This window comes from Rhea americana, unplaced genomic scaffold (assembly GCF_003343005.1).
Source record: "Rhea americana isolate MKP2758 unplaced genomic scaffold, rheAme1 scaffold_25, whole genome shotgun sequence".
Classification (NCBI taxonomy): domain Eukaryota; kingdom Metazoa; phylum Chordata; class Aves; order Rheiformes; family Rheidae; genus Rhea; species Rhea americana.
Window position 1 is genome coordinate 1280314 of NW_028186368.1, and position 13703 is coordinate 1294016.

General features: G+C 41.9%; 1 protein-coding gene across 1 annotated transcript; it reads left to right on the plus strand.

The window, feature by feature from the left end:
• Nucleotides 1–10270, plus strand: OSTM1 (osteoclastogenesis associated transmembrane protein 1; the record flags this gene model as incomplete). Its single annotated transcript, XM_085306962.1, has 6 exons — nucleotides 1–255; nucleotides 3622–3736; nucleotides 5174–5271; nucleotides 6570–6734; nucleotides 7495–7660; nucleotides 7980–10270. Coding segments are annotated over 6 exons (855 nt in total), but the record flags the coding sequence as incomplete, so codon positions are not given.
• Between the last annotated feature and the right edge of the window lie 3433 nt (nucleotides 10271–13703).

Here is a 13703-nt window from a genome sequence, read left to right on the forward strand (position 1 = left end):
CGCCACCTGCTCGCGCTGGAGGCGCTGGGGGAGGCGGAGGAGCTGTCGGCCTCGCTATGGGGCGCGGCGCTGCCGGGGGACCTGCCCGAGCTGGAGCCCGAGTGCCGCCGCCTCCTGGCCGCCTTCGCCGAGGGCAGCGCGGCGCTGGCGGAGTGCCTGGGCCGCCGCGCCCGGCCCGTGCGGCTCTGCCAGGCCTGCCACCGCCAGCAGGGCCGCCTCCTGGCGCGCTACGCCGCCATCGCCCGCGCCGTCGGGGTGCGTGCGGGGCGCGGGGGCTGCCCGGGGCCGGGGGGCTGCGGCGGAGCGAGGGGCCGGGGGCGGCCTCCCCGCGGGGAAGGGTGGCGGGGAGACGGGCCCGAGTTCCCTGCCTGTTTCCTTCGTGCTCTCGGCCGGTCCGGGTCCGTTCTGCACCTGGCTGGCAGCTTTCCCTCGCGCAGGAGCGGCGAGGGCGTCTTGCTGCCTGGTACTGCTGCTGCGCCCTTCCCCACGAGCCTTTCTGCGCTCACAGAGCAATCCTCCCGACTTCCATGTGGAAGGGGAGAAAGGGGGTATAGGTAATGCCGGAGTCCTGGGACGGACTTGGGTGCGGTTGGCAATGGGGCCTGCAACAGTAATGTYGTGAAGAGGGCGCAGGGTTTGGGGTAACCAGGCCTTTGGCATGGGAGGTGGGTTCCTGTGCTCTGAACTCCACCTGGGCGCTTAATGTGGTTTGGCAGAGGGCTGGGAGTGTGTTCAGGGAGCGTGCTGTCAGTGAGAGCTGGCTTCTGCTTCCAGGTCTTGCAGTGTGATCTGTGCAGCCTGCTCCCACTGTGGAGCAASTAGCTCCACCTGGAGAGAAAAGCTTTTCTTCTCTATGTGAGTGGGAAAGCTTGAGCTGTTCCTGCTGTTGCAGCAAGACCTAAAGCAGCGCTCTGGCTTGTAGGTGGTTGTTGTACAGCATTAATGAYGCCACTGACAGGTCTTGGGTGTGTTGTGCTTCATGGAAAACTGTCATTTGGAGTTTGGCCAAGTTATCCATGCTTTTTTTCTGTGGGCAACCACATTACAGTGTTCTTAATGCTAAATCTGATRCAAGTGTGTGGCTGCAAGGTAGAAATTCTCAGCATTTGCTGGAATGTATGGACCCTGACTGAAGCCAGTTCTTCCATTTACATCCTCCAGCCTCTTAATYTTCCTTTTCTCATTTCTCAGTGTTGGAGATAGTTTATTACTAATATTGTGTATTGGAAACTCTTCTTTAGCTCATACAACCTACCTATTTGTAAAAGTCTCTGAGATGCTGTTAGGATGGCTGTAGTGCACCAGACCAAAGGTCTCTGTAACCCTTTACGCTTTATCTGATGATGGGTGCCCTGAGAAGAAGARGAAATATGTAATAATGTGTCCTCTGGATTATGTTTCTGGTTCAGAGATTTTTTGGATGATTATTTGAAATTGCCATTGACGTGAAAAAACTACTGCTGCACATGTGAATTTCTGGCAGCGCAGTGTCCTGTCACAGTTTTGCAGTGTCCTGTCACAGTTTTGCAGTGTCCTGTCACAGTTTTGCAGTGTCCTGTCACAGTTTTGCAGTGTCCTGTCACAGTTTTGCAGTTTAGTTATCTGTCATATGAAGAAGTATCACATTCTGTCTGTTTCCGATGTGTTGCCTTGTCAGCTTTCCTGTTTCTTGTATTAGGAGAGCTAAGGGATGTTTGTATGGTGTTTGCTCAGGAGAAGGCAAGTACCTAGCCAGTTTCCTCTTCTGTAGTTTGGAAAGTTGTAGTCTGTTTACTGCTTGTGATATGGAAGTTGTTCCATACCTCTAGTTTGGTAATGTAAAAGTGAGAAATTGAGCATTAATTATTTGTCTGTTAGATGATATCTTAATGGGTCTCAAATGCTTCGTGAACAGTATAGAGTTCTTCTGAAACATGATGCAATTCAGGGAGCAACAAGTAATCTCTAGATACTTTCATCTCAGTTGTTTCRGCTAGGAGTAGTTTGTCAAGTATGTCCCAGTACTTTCAATATGTATGAACCCGTTACAGCTGCTGTTCTTGAGTACTGGCAGCCTGGGGAGAAGGGGGGCTGCTTCAATAATTTTATCTGAAAGACCCATCTGTATTAGAGAACACTTGGTTTTTCTCCTGTGCATGGATTAACTAATCAATTAAATAGAAGAGGTGACCTTTTTTGCCCTTAATCCACAATTGCAAGTAATCAGTTACTTGAGATTATCTGTGTCATTGTGCACTGGTTATACTGTGATCTGAAAGAAGCAGCCATGTTCAGTTTTGGACGTCTCTGAAATGTAAAATCCTCTTCCTCATTAGGCTTAATAAAGAATAAGTTAAGCAACATCCTTAGGAAACAATTTAGGTCTACAGATCTTGTTCTGGATTTAAACTGCTTTTCCTCACTCATGAGTCAAGCTGATGAGGAAGCTTTGCAGCTGAAGGCCTTCATGAAGCAGCCAGAGGGTTTCCTGCATAAATAACTTTCTTGCGTGTCTGTATGTCACTTAGTAGAGTTGAAAGTGAATGAACGTAGGAGTTAGCAGAACTGACGGTACTATTTCGCAGTTGAGTCTGAGAGGGAAATTTTTTATTTATTTAAAAATAAACCTCTTTCCACAGAGAGGTGAAAATTGGATTTTTCCTAACCTTCTCTGGCAGCCTGTTTCYCACTGAAGAGATTCTTTTATGTCCCATGTCATTTATGACTCTTAAAGAGGCTTTTGACAGCTTTGGCAATTTTGAGGAGTGCTTAAGTCAATTTAGCAGCCAGAAACCAGGAGCTAGACCACAGGAATCAGCTGACTGGAGATCATGGTTTTAGATCAGTGACTTAAGGGCAGGGGGAAAATTAAAGCTTTGCAGGAGAAAAAWATTCTAAATCCTGATAGGGATATTTCATTTCATTTTTATTCTGTCACTACTTTTCTATTCAYTATACAATTTTTAATTTGACCCGGAGAATGAGTTGCTGTAGGAATTTCACGAGTCTTCCTGCTCTGAGGATGGGATGCATTAGGTGGCTTTCTAAGATAGGATCAGCTCGACGCCCACATCTGTTGAAGAAAAGAGAATGGTCTGACAGTAGACGTATAGGAATGGTTGCTGCGGCTGCTTTTGTAAGGGTTGCATTCCTGGTACGTTTGCATCTAGAGGAAGCTTGCTGCTGATGCAATACACTGATATAGCACTTTTGGACATTGTGTTTTGTTATCTGYTTTGAGAACATTTGCATTGGTTCAGCTTCAGAATATCCCTTCAGTCTAATGAGAGTGACCCCGTACTTCTGTCTGGTTGCGCTTGACTTGAGCCAGTTCCTGAGCAGCTATCCAGAAACAGATAAATGTGAACTATCTSGCAGAGGGGGGCTTCTGTCTCTTCGCAGTTTCTTTTTTTGCAGGTGTRTGTTTTTGACTGACTTAGTCCTAGTAGATCTTCAGAGACTCTGTGTAGTAAACTGTTACTCGCAATATGTTTTGGAGGAGCAAAAGATATTTATTGTTCCATTGATTCTGCACTGCCTATTCTGCAGATTTTAGTGTGATAAGATGTTAGCTGTGCTTRCTTAAAATATTTTTCAAAATGTTCTCTTCACATTTATAATGATTGATTCTTTTTCTTCCAGAATTCTTCCGAGAGCCACAATTGTGCGAAAAGCATCTTGACCTCAGATAGGCTACAGGTAGTTGTGACACTTTCCGAGTTCTTTAATGAAACATGGGAAACAGCCAACTGCGCAAGTACGTAACTCATTCTGTAGCTTTCATGCTTCTGTTATGTCTTCGCTTAACTTTGCTAAAATTTGTTCAAATCAGAACTGTATAGGATTTGCCATACTACTTAAATTCCTCTCATTGGAGATGTTTTTTTTCCAAAATTGTTACATAATTGTTCTTTTTAGATCAGTCTTTCAAAATGGAGCTGTGTTAGTTTTTCCTGTGGTCTGCAAATGCTGCTGAAGACTTACCTTAGATTTATTGCAGTTTCKTCTGTTTTTGCCATGTTCCTCCCTGCCTTTTTTCCTCCTTAAATGAAGTAAGAAACTTTTACTGTTTGCTAATAAAAAGTTGGTCACTGTGGACTGCTTACACATTGACTAGGATCTTACTCTACAGCCATGCTTTTGATTTAACTCCRTGGGAGGCAGATGTCCAAGTCTGTCATGTTATTTCCCCATCTCCATGCTGTTGGTGCTGTGTCACACTTACCACTAGAGCTGTGGTTTTGGTTCCTCTTTCTTTGGTGCACAACATGGAGCCCTGCGCTAACATGTGTGCCAGAAGACAGAGGGAATGGCACTGCGGAGCTGAGTATTAAAGCAAGCCGGGTTTGCTCAAGTCCCTTGATAATGCAGAAGAGGTTGTTTCCGTTAGTGACTCTGGACTCTGTGAGGGCTGGAAAGGCGGTAGAGGAAGTGCTCTGCAATCCCTGCTCTCTTGCCATATTCAGGCTGTGACCTGTGTGCTGCCTTCCTGTGGTCCAGCTGAAGGCATGCCCTCAATGCTAGGGGTGCTCTCTTTTTCTAGAGGATTGTCTAGAGTGTTGGCTCTTGATGAACATCTAGGTTCCTGAGCTATTCTGTTTTTCGAGGGTCCAGCTGGTCAGAGTGCGTGAAGTGGGATGGATGGGTGTGAAGAGAGAATGCAGTGGGTTAAGTTGGTCTGTGACTGTGAGGGATTCCCTTCAAAGCCAATGAAAGGGTCAGCCCCTTTCTTAATGCTATGATTATAGCTATGCTCTGATTTCTACTTCTGTGCTTGTGGTCTGTTGTTTCCTGGATGTTCTGTGTTTCATATCTACTTCTGATGCTTTTCTTTTCACGTAATGACTGTTAACGTTGCTGGRCAAAGCCAGATTTGCAGGGTGGAAAATAAAAGTAATGTCTTGTTTTATCTTAAAGCCCAAAGATAATTCAGATCCCCTCTTCAGAAAGCTCTTGATGATAGTCTTCATCTTTCACTTAATCAAGGCCAATTAATTCTGAAATATGTTCTCGATGAAGAGTTAGGTCAGCAGGTCTGAGACATCAATGTCAGGCATATAAGAAAATGCAGTGTTGACTAGTCCTGTCTTTTATAGTTGAGAGCTCTTTGTGTAAGAGTGGAGTGTCTAGGGCTTGTTGGCTGTGGAAATGTTAGAAATTAGAATAACCTGATGTTTTTCTTTCTCTTTAACAGATTGCTTAAAGAACAGCAGTGAGGGATTATCAAATTCTACTGTAGAATTCCTGGACTTATTCAATAAATCTCTGACGTGTTTTGAACATAACCTTCAGGTATTTATGCTGTGTGTTTAAAAGAAGCACTAAATTCTCTAATTGCTAGTAGAGTCTTATTTATGCTGAATGAACTGCAGTCGATACATATTAGGCAAATAAAATTCAGAAACTCACTGGCAGTTTAGGCTGATCGAGCAATGATCTGTAAAATGCAAATGTTTACAAATTGGGAGCTTAAAAGTAATTCTAATTGATATTCACCTTGACTTCATTTTGTATATAATTGCAATACTACTTCACATCAGAATTTCTGAGTTCATAATCGTTGATAATTATAAGGTAAGAAACATCATTTCTACGTGATGTTTTTTTTCTATCTCTTTATAGAATAGTTGTCCTCTCACTTAGCAATGCAATCGTTTAATAACATTCTCATAATATATGCTAGTCCAGAAAGACAAGCTACTCTAAAGCATTGTAACAATTCTTTTAACTGATAAGATTGTTGGTAGTCAAAGCTTGTTCGTATTACAGAGGCAATGTATTTCACTTTGTGAAGTAAGTGTGGTAATTGTCCTCAAAGAAAATGCCTTAAATATCCTAAGAAACTGTGCATATTCTGTTTCAGTCAGAAAATAGGTAAGTTCTGGTATCATTCTGTAGTAAAAATGGGAAATCGTGGGTGTAGCAAAGGCTCTCAGAAGACTGTCTCTTTTTTTTTCCTCACTAATTAATGATTTCTAGGAAATGTGCTTTTATAGACCTTGACCAGGAACATTATGGGACTGGTCTGTTAGTTACTTCAGGTGTTCAAACTGGAACTTAAGCCAGTGTGTTAACTTGGGTAGGTAATGCAGCAATCACTGGGTTGGAATATCTTTAGTGATTGTAGCTTTGTTTTCAAGTTTGTTGYGTTGCATTCAGTGATGGTGAAGGCCTATGTCCATTGCTTTCAGTACAGTTCAGTAATAACAACAGGTATTTTTTTTTTTAGTTATGGGCAAATGAAAAACAAAACAGTAATAAAGATCCTGATTTATGACTGCAGAATAACATTTTATTACTAGTGATCTTTTTCTTTCTTGGGAGTTGGTAGTTTCAGATTTCTTTTTAAGCTGCTGGTTCAAAAAARCAGTTTAAGATTGATATAACTTTCTAAAAATGGATCATGTCAGACAAACACCCATTAAATTAGAATCAGTCCCTTTTCTTCACCTGTTCTTATGTGATGATTGTCTGTTTAGGCCCCTTCCTGATCTGGAATGCTAGAAATCTAGATTTTGGTTCAAATTTGACTCTAGTTTTAAAGATATAATGTCTTAAAACTCTGTATGAATGGTATTTTATAATCCTAGGGACAAACTATCAATCTGTCGCCAAATAACTACACGGAAGTATGTAAAAACTGCAACGCCACCTACAAAATGTTGAATGACCTGTATAACAAATTGCAGAGGGTGAACAGACAAGGTGGTGAGTCAGGACACTCGGCACACTTGTGTATTGATGTGGAAGATGCAGTAAGTATTTATCAGTGCTTAGTGRGGAAACCTTGCTTTGGAGCTCTTTATTAATCTGAGCTGTTTGGACTTGCTGGGTTCACTTTTTCCCTTTCAGTTTGGGAAGGTACTGGTGGCAGTACCTTTGGCAGGCTTATGTCATGGGGGGGATGTTCTCAGAAGTGAAGCTAGCCCAGTGAGGCTGGTTCGTTAGGTGCTGTCCTCAATCAGTGCAGCAGGAGCATGGCTGAAGCTCCTGATTGCCTGAGTACATTGCAGTAAAGGGGATGGATTTTCAAAAAAAAAAATCTCTTAATCTTTTGGCTTTTAATACAAAGTTTTTCTTTATTGTTCTAGTCAGTGTAATAATAGATTCCTTATTACAGCAGCTGTTTCTAGGGGTTTGGAAAAAGCATTGTTATATTGTGGGTTTTTAAGCAGTTGGGCAAAAGGAGAGTTGTTGAAAGTGTGAGATTGTCACCCCTCTGCACAGGCAGTCAGCAAGTTCCTAGGAAAACGGGCATGTGGCGATGTCCACAGTATATCTGAAAATAGTGTTTTTTGGAGCGTATGAAAGGTTTGATCTGAAGCTTCGGTTCCATTCAGGTTGCCCATTTCTATGTTTCTGGGATTTGCTTGCTTTTGATSGGAGATCTATTACATGTATTTTTTCTGAAATCGTATTTGAATGCTTGAATGTCCTGAAGCCTGAGTTTTTGCTATGCCGTTCCTGAGAAGTGCATGTGCGWGCTCTCACTGCTTGTTCATGTTTTCTTTTTAGATGAATATCACTCGGAAGCTTTGGAGCAGGACTTTCAATTGTTCTGTTCCCTGCAGCGATACAGTCCCAGTGATTGCTGTTTCATCCTTTATTCTCTTCTTACCTATTGTTTTTTATCTGAGTAGCTTCCTTCACTCAAAGCAGAAGAAACGCATACTCATTTTGCGTAAGTGATGTTGTTGGCATTTCACTGTTAGAGYTGGGTGGTGCAGGGGACTCTCAGCTCTTGTGGGAGAGGGGGGCCCAGGCAGATCTGTCTGCAGCTGTGCCGACAGTGCTAATAGCAACTATTAGTCTGCTGCTGTCCCCTGAAGAAGAGTAGTGAAGAGTTGCAGCCAAGAGTTGCAGCCATATCTTTTCATTGAAGTTCCTGGATATGAACAGAAGGCTGTTTGCGAGTGTGTGTCAGATAAATAGAGGGAGTGGAGAGACTAGTTTTGTGGAATTCTTTGTGTTTAATTTTCATATAATTTTTCCTTTTCTAGCCAAGCGTATCCAGTCAAATGCCAGTCTTGTGAACATCCAAGAAAAATACAGCTGAGCTGCAAAACAAAACCTGAGAACTGCTGCTGGTATACAGTGGGTACAATTGTGTTGGAATGAGGCCGGCATAAAAGAGGAGTTAATTATGGTTTAGTGTAATGATACAGAGCAACACAAGTTAAACAAAATGCTGTCTGACTTCTAAGCGGGGATATTAACAAACATGATAAGGCAGGGCTGTGTGACACTGTATGGACTCTGGTTTTGAAAAATCTGTTTTTTCAGGCTCAGGCTGATGGCTTTCTGTTTCTAAGCTTTTGTACTTCTCATCAGCAGAATAGTTACACTTCCCTTGCATGCTTTTTTTTTTCCCCCTCTTTATTTTTTCGTATTTATTTCACAAAAGCCTGTCATGCCATTGTCTGTCTKTCTGAACTGTCTGAGATCCTGAGTCTTTCTGAGATGATTCTCACAGACAAGAGAAGCTTAAAATAATTTTTGAGGTTCCTGTTTGAAATATTATGTTTAATTCCATATAATATTCAGTCTTTTCAGATCTTGGGTGTGTAGGAGACCATTTTTTAAAAAAGAAAAAAGTAAAGTTCTGCTGTTTTTARTACCTCTCTCTAAAGTCATGCTGCTTAGTTGATTGTAATGGTCTTCTTAAAAAGCATGAAATGTGCAGAGGAAGTCGTAATATATTATGTCCGATGCCAGCAACAAAAGCAACAGAACTGCCAGTGCTAGACATGAATAGTAATCATTGATGACTACATTATTCAGCTATCTCTGAAACAGGCAACATATTTAGTCACTTGCACACTTAAACCACTAAAATCATTGCTTTTCAAATGTTAAATTTTCAGAGGCTTATTTTAGATGTCTGCCTGTGTAACTGAATGCCTCACTGTTTATCGTTTTATTGAGATTGTTTCCTTTTTCAATTATAATGTCTGTTTTCTAGGGGTTTTTTTTGTTGGTTTTTTTGGGGGGATTTGCTTTTATAGAGGAGAAGTGAGGTAAGGTAAAGACACTGGAGATGCTAAATTTACTGGCTTACAGCTTGCTGTGGCTTAATACAGAGGTGTTCACAGAAACAGTGTAGGGAAAATGTTGCCTGTTACTAGACACCACATGTTTTATCAGTAAATGAACCAGGGGATTCTCTAACTTAAAAACTGTCCTAAAGGACTGTGTTGGGAATTGGTGACTTTCAAGAAATATGTTCAGAAAYTATCTCTGTGAAATAGATGAATGTAAATAAATTCAACCTTGCACAATTCCAAAACTGTGGTGCAGAGGCTGTAGAATAACTGCAGGGATGGACAGCACTACTGACTATGTGTAGGCACAATTCAACAGCTATAGCAATACCGACAGTTCAGTTTGGTTGATTATGGTCATAATTTAGGAGAGTAGTGGGTTGAAACAATTCAGAATTGAGGCCAACGAATACCAGAGCCTTTGCTTGTGTGTGTTCTTTAACTGTGAGATGAAAAATGAGTGGCCATATTAGCTGAAATACTAAATTTCTCTGGGAGTCTGTGTGTTTGACTTCTGTCAAAAATTATCAAATAGTCTTTTGTATTTGACTTGCTTTGGGACTTAATCTGTTTAACTTTTCCTTTGCACAAAGGCTGAATAAATATATAACAGAACKGTCCTAAAGCTCTTCAAGTCACTGATTTTGTTAGGATTTTTGAATTGGGACATACTATGAGTTTTTAAAGTCAAGTTGACGATCYGTTTAGTATTAGGTAAAATAATGTTTTAGTGATTGGCCCCACCCACATAATTACTTTCTTGTGTTTTATCACTATGAAGTATTTATTGCACTCTTGTTAACCATGYGAATTACTAGGTCAACACTCAGTTTGTTCTAGGTACTTTCTAACAGTAACAGAAAACAGTATTTCTCTTGCTTGTTGCATGAAGTTGTCTTCTTGTGGCTGGGAAAGGCACACTGCCTTAAAAAATGAAGATACTGTTTTAGTATCTTTTATTCTTAAACTTTAACTTTTGGGGACTTACTCAGCTGCCTCCCCTAATAGCATTATATTGATTTAGGACATCATATGATTGAGAGCTGTTCAAAGCAATCTTTCATTCGTGCAGATAAAGCCAATTTGTATGTGCAGTGTTTCAGAATGACAGCTTTTATACTGTAAGCAGTGGCTTTTTGAGCACATTCATGTTAAGTAGGTCTGAAAGTCATTACTTCTGGATATGGTGGTTAAGCACTTTATTAAAAAAAAAAAAAAAAAAAAAAAAAACTTTTTTTTTTTTTTTTTTTCTTACATCCCTGGCTGCTAAGCTAAATGGAAATACTCATGTGATTTTTTTTTTTGTTGTTGTTTTTTATTTTAAAGCAGCAGTAAAGTTTACACTTGATCTTTAATCTTACATTTCCTATTTTTTTCTAAACTTTGTAATATTAACTTTCTTTATGCAGTGTTCTAYATTTGGTAGGCTATTTCAGATATAAATTAATTGAATTGTCTTTACACTCTTCTTTCCTAGAGAAATGTGGGAGCGCACAAATTGTGTGAAGGAGAACTAAAATTCTTTTTGCTGCTAATCTTTCATCTTGGTTTACTTCTGCCTTTTTGGCATTATGTGTACGAAGTAGGATGAACTTTGAAATACCAGTTGTTTGTATCTTTTTGTGCAAATAAAGATTTCTTACTCTGGGGTAGCACTTCATATTTATACTTGTGTTAGGAAATCTCTATACACTGAAAATCAGCTCTAATAAAGATTGTCAATAAACAGTGAGCAGTGTGGTTATTTAATTGCTCCACTTACAGTAGTGTTATAGCCTTGCCATTCTGGGTTTGTGTTTAGAAGCACCTGGCTATGTTCCTTATGCCTTTTGCAGGAGAACAGTAGGGGAAAGCAGTGCTGCTCTGAATTGAAGAACAAATGAGGAACTGCTGCTACTTTGAAAGAATGGAATTTGACTTCAGCCAAAACTTACCAAGTAACATGGAAAGTCTCCCATTAGTTGCAAAGGACCTTCTTGGATGTGTGTGCGTGGGACAGGATAGCAGTGATAATTTGGCTCTCTTTTGTGGGAATTTTTTGTTAGTCAGTAATAGGTATTGCCCATGCTTTCAGCCTCAGTGGCCACAGTATTGAACTGTTGTTCAGCTGGAAGATTGACATTACAATGAGGAGAGATGTATCTCAAGTGATGACTTTACCAATGTCCACCAGTTATCTGATATGGTTGTCTCGAAGGCAAATTTCAATCTTGGTCTGTCACTGGCGAGGGACTCCTAGAAAGGCTTGGAAAGTATTGATGTCAAGGTACRAGGTGCAGCTTCATGTGGAAAACTAGGTACAATTCTGGTTGCATATATTCCAGGCAGCAGGGTTTAACAGGGAATAAGTGTAAGGGAATGGCGAGCAGAACCAATGCAGGATTTAGCTGGTGACTGGAGCAGGGGCTCAGGCAGTAACAGAGAGTGGAAATGTATGTCTATAAACATACTCTGGGCAAAGTGTTTGGGATGGAGAGGTGATTCAAAGGTGTTTAAAAGAGCTTGAGAGGGTATAAATGGGGCCTTTATTGCAAGTGAGCTGGAAAGGGAAGGCTTGGTCATCTTGGAGAAGGTGCAGTTCAGGACTGGCAGCAGGAGTGACTAAGCCCAGATCCCCATCTGTTTTTGACGGGTGACATGAAGTAAAGAGCAGGATGGCAACTGAGACTTGCTATCTAAAAGGAATTACTGCTTTCCTTTAGGAGGATGCTTGAATTGTGTAATGTGGATGATACTGAAGTAATCTGGGTTAAAGGCTCTTAAGGCTCCTGTCTTATTTTGAGCTAGCTGAGGACACCTCTTTAGCACTGAACATTGGAGTTTTCTATGAAACAAACTACTTAGACTTTTTTGTAATGGTTGCTTTTCCCCATCTTTGTTAAATGCCTCCTACATTTGCAGAATAGCTTCAGACTGTSCAGTTAATCAAGTGTCATCAAATCTACTTGCATTTCTGCTAATTTATACATTTGTTTTCATGCCCTGAATACAGAGTTTCTGTGGAACGAGGAGCTGTGTGATCAGCAAAGTCACTGCACTCCTAATCAGAATGTGTGGGTAACTTACCCATTTCCCATTATATTTTATTGTGAATTTTCCTTCTGGGAAGAATGTGAACGTTCTTAGTCTGTTTTTCACTAAGACTGACTGTGCAGGATGGGTAGGCAGTGTGTACTGTGTGCATTTTCACCAGTGTAAGAAGTTACATACTGGAAAATTAGAGTCAATAAATTCTAACTCCTCTGAAGCATTACTTATCTCAGGGTTGCTGTCAGCCTCTGTTGCTGCTTTGGTAGAGTCAGCCAGGATGACTTATATGTAGCAGGACTAGCACTGTGTTGTGCCRGGAGTTGAAATGCAGACTTGGAAAGCCTAGTCTAATCCAAGACAAAAATAACATGTAAAGAAAAGAAATGGAAGTACCATGATCTTGTTTTAGTGCTGTATGAGAGTGTAAGATGATGACCAGAGTCTGTTACGTGTTAACCTTTTTGAAGTGCAAGTATTTAGTGGGTAACAGTATCATCTCTGCTGGCCATCAGCAGGTTTCTGGCATGATCTCTACCTGGAACTGCTAGCCTGTCTAAGCTACATCTTCCACCCTTGCATCTACTCTGCCTGAAAGATGGTGTTGGTCCAAACAGGTGTGCCCAGCTCCTGCTKGAGAGCCAAAGGAGTCAGCTGGGACGCTTCTGGTTTGTGCTGACAAATGTGAATGTGTAGGAGCCCCCGTGAGGACTCCCACTTCTCCAGATGTGTGGTGGAGCTAAGACAGACCTTCATATGTTGTATGGATTGGAGGGGATGAAAAACTTTCCTACCCATGTTTCCTGCGAGTCCTTGCTTTTATGCACTTGTGTGCAGTGTGTGGGAAAGGAAACTAGCTGACTGCAAATGCCACTGGTATTTTATAGGAAGTTTCCACTCTATGTGGGTACAAACAARTTATTGAAGCTGTGGCGAGGCCATGAGGCACTAGAGGCTGTTTTGCTTTTCCACCTGAACCTCAGCTSTAATTCCTGTCCTCCTCTCAGCCCTGCTTGGGACTGGGACCCAGTTTAGGCTGCCCTGACCTAGAGCAGAGAGAGCTTCCCAGAGGCCACCTAATAACCTAGGTCGGAAGGGACCTCTGGAGGGTACCTAGTCCAGCTCCTTGCTYGCTCTCCAGAGTGAGGCCCCAGCCTCTCAGGACCTCCGGCTGTGCACGCATGGCTCCCCGCTGGCTACGCCGGGCTCTGTGGCACCACCCAGGTGTGCTCCCAGCACTCTGGGCTCCTTGCTGTCCAGGGCGGCCACCCGGCACTGCCCTCGCCACGGCTCAGAGAAACGTGTCGGAGAAAAGAGCGTGTTCCCCACAGCCTCAGCAGCCCGTCAGCCAACGTGCTGTGGCTAAGGAATATAGGGCGATATGGTAGAGGTTTTGGGAAGAGACTAAAGTTTGAAGTGTGAGCTGGATTTGGGCTTCTTTTGCTTCTGTGTGGTTTCCTCATGAAAGTGGGCAGACAAAACAGGAAGGATCGGATGGCAGGATGGCAAGGATGGTGCTGCCACGTTTTGCTGAGCCAGGGCGGCAAAGTTGCATCAAGTTTAGTGCTAATTATGTTTGAAAATTACTTAAATTATGCTGGAAATGAGTTAAATGAACTACAAAAGCTTCCTCTACCCCCTTCTGAGGTGAAAATG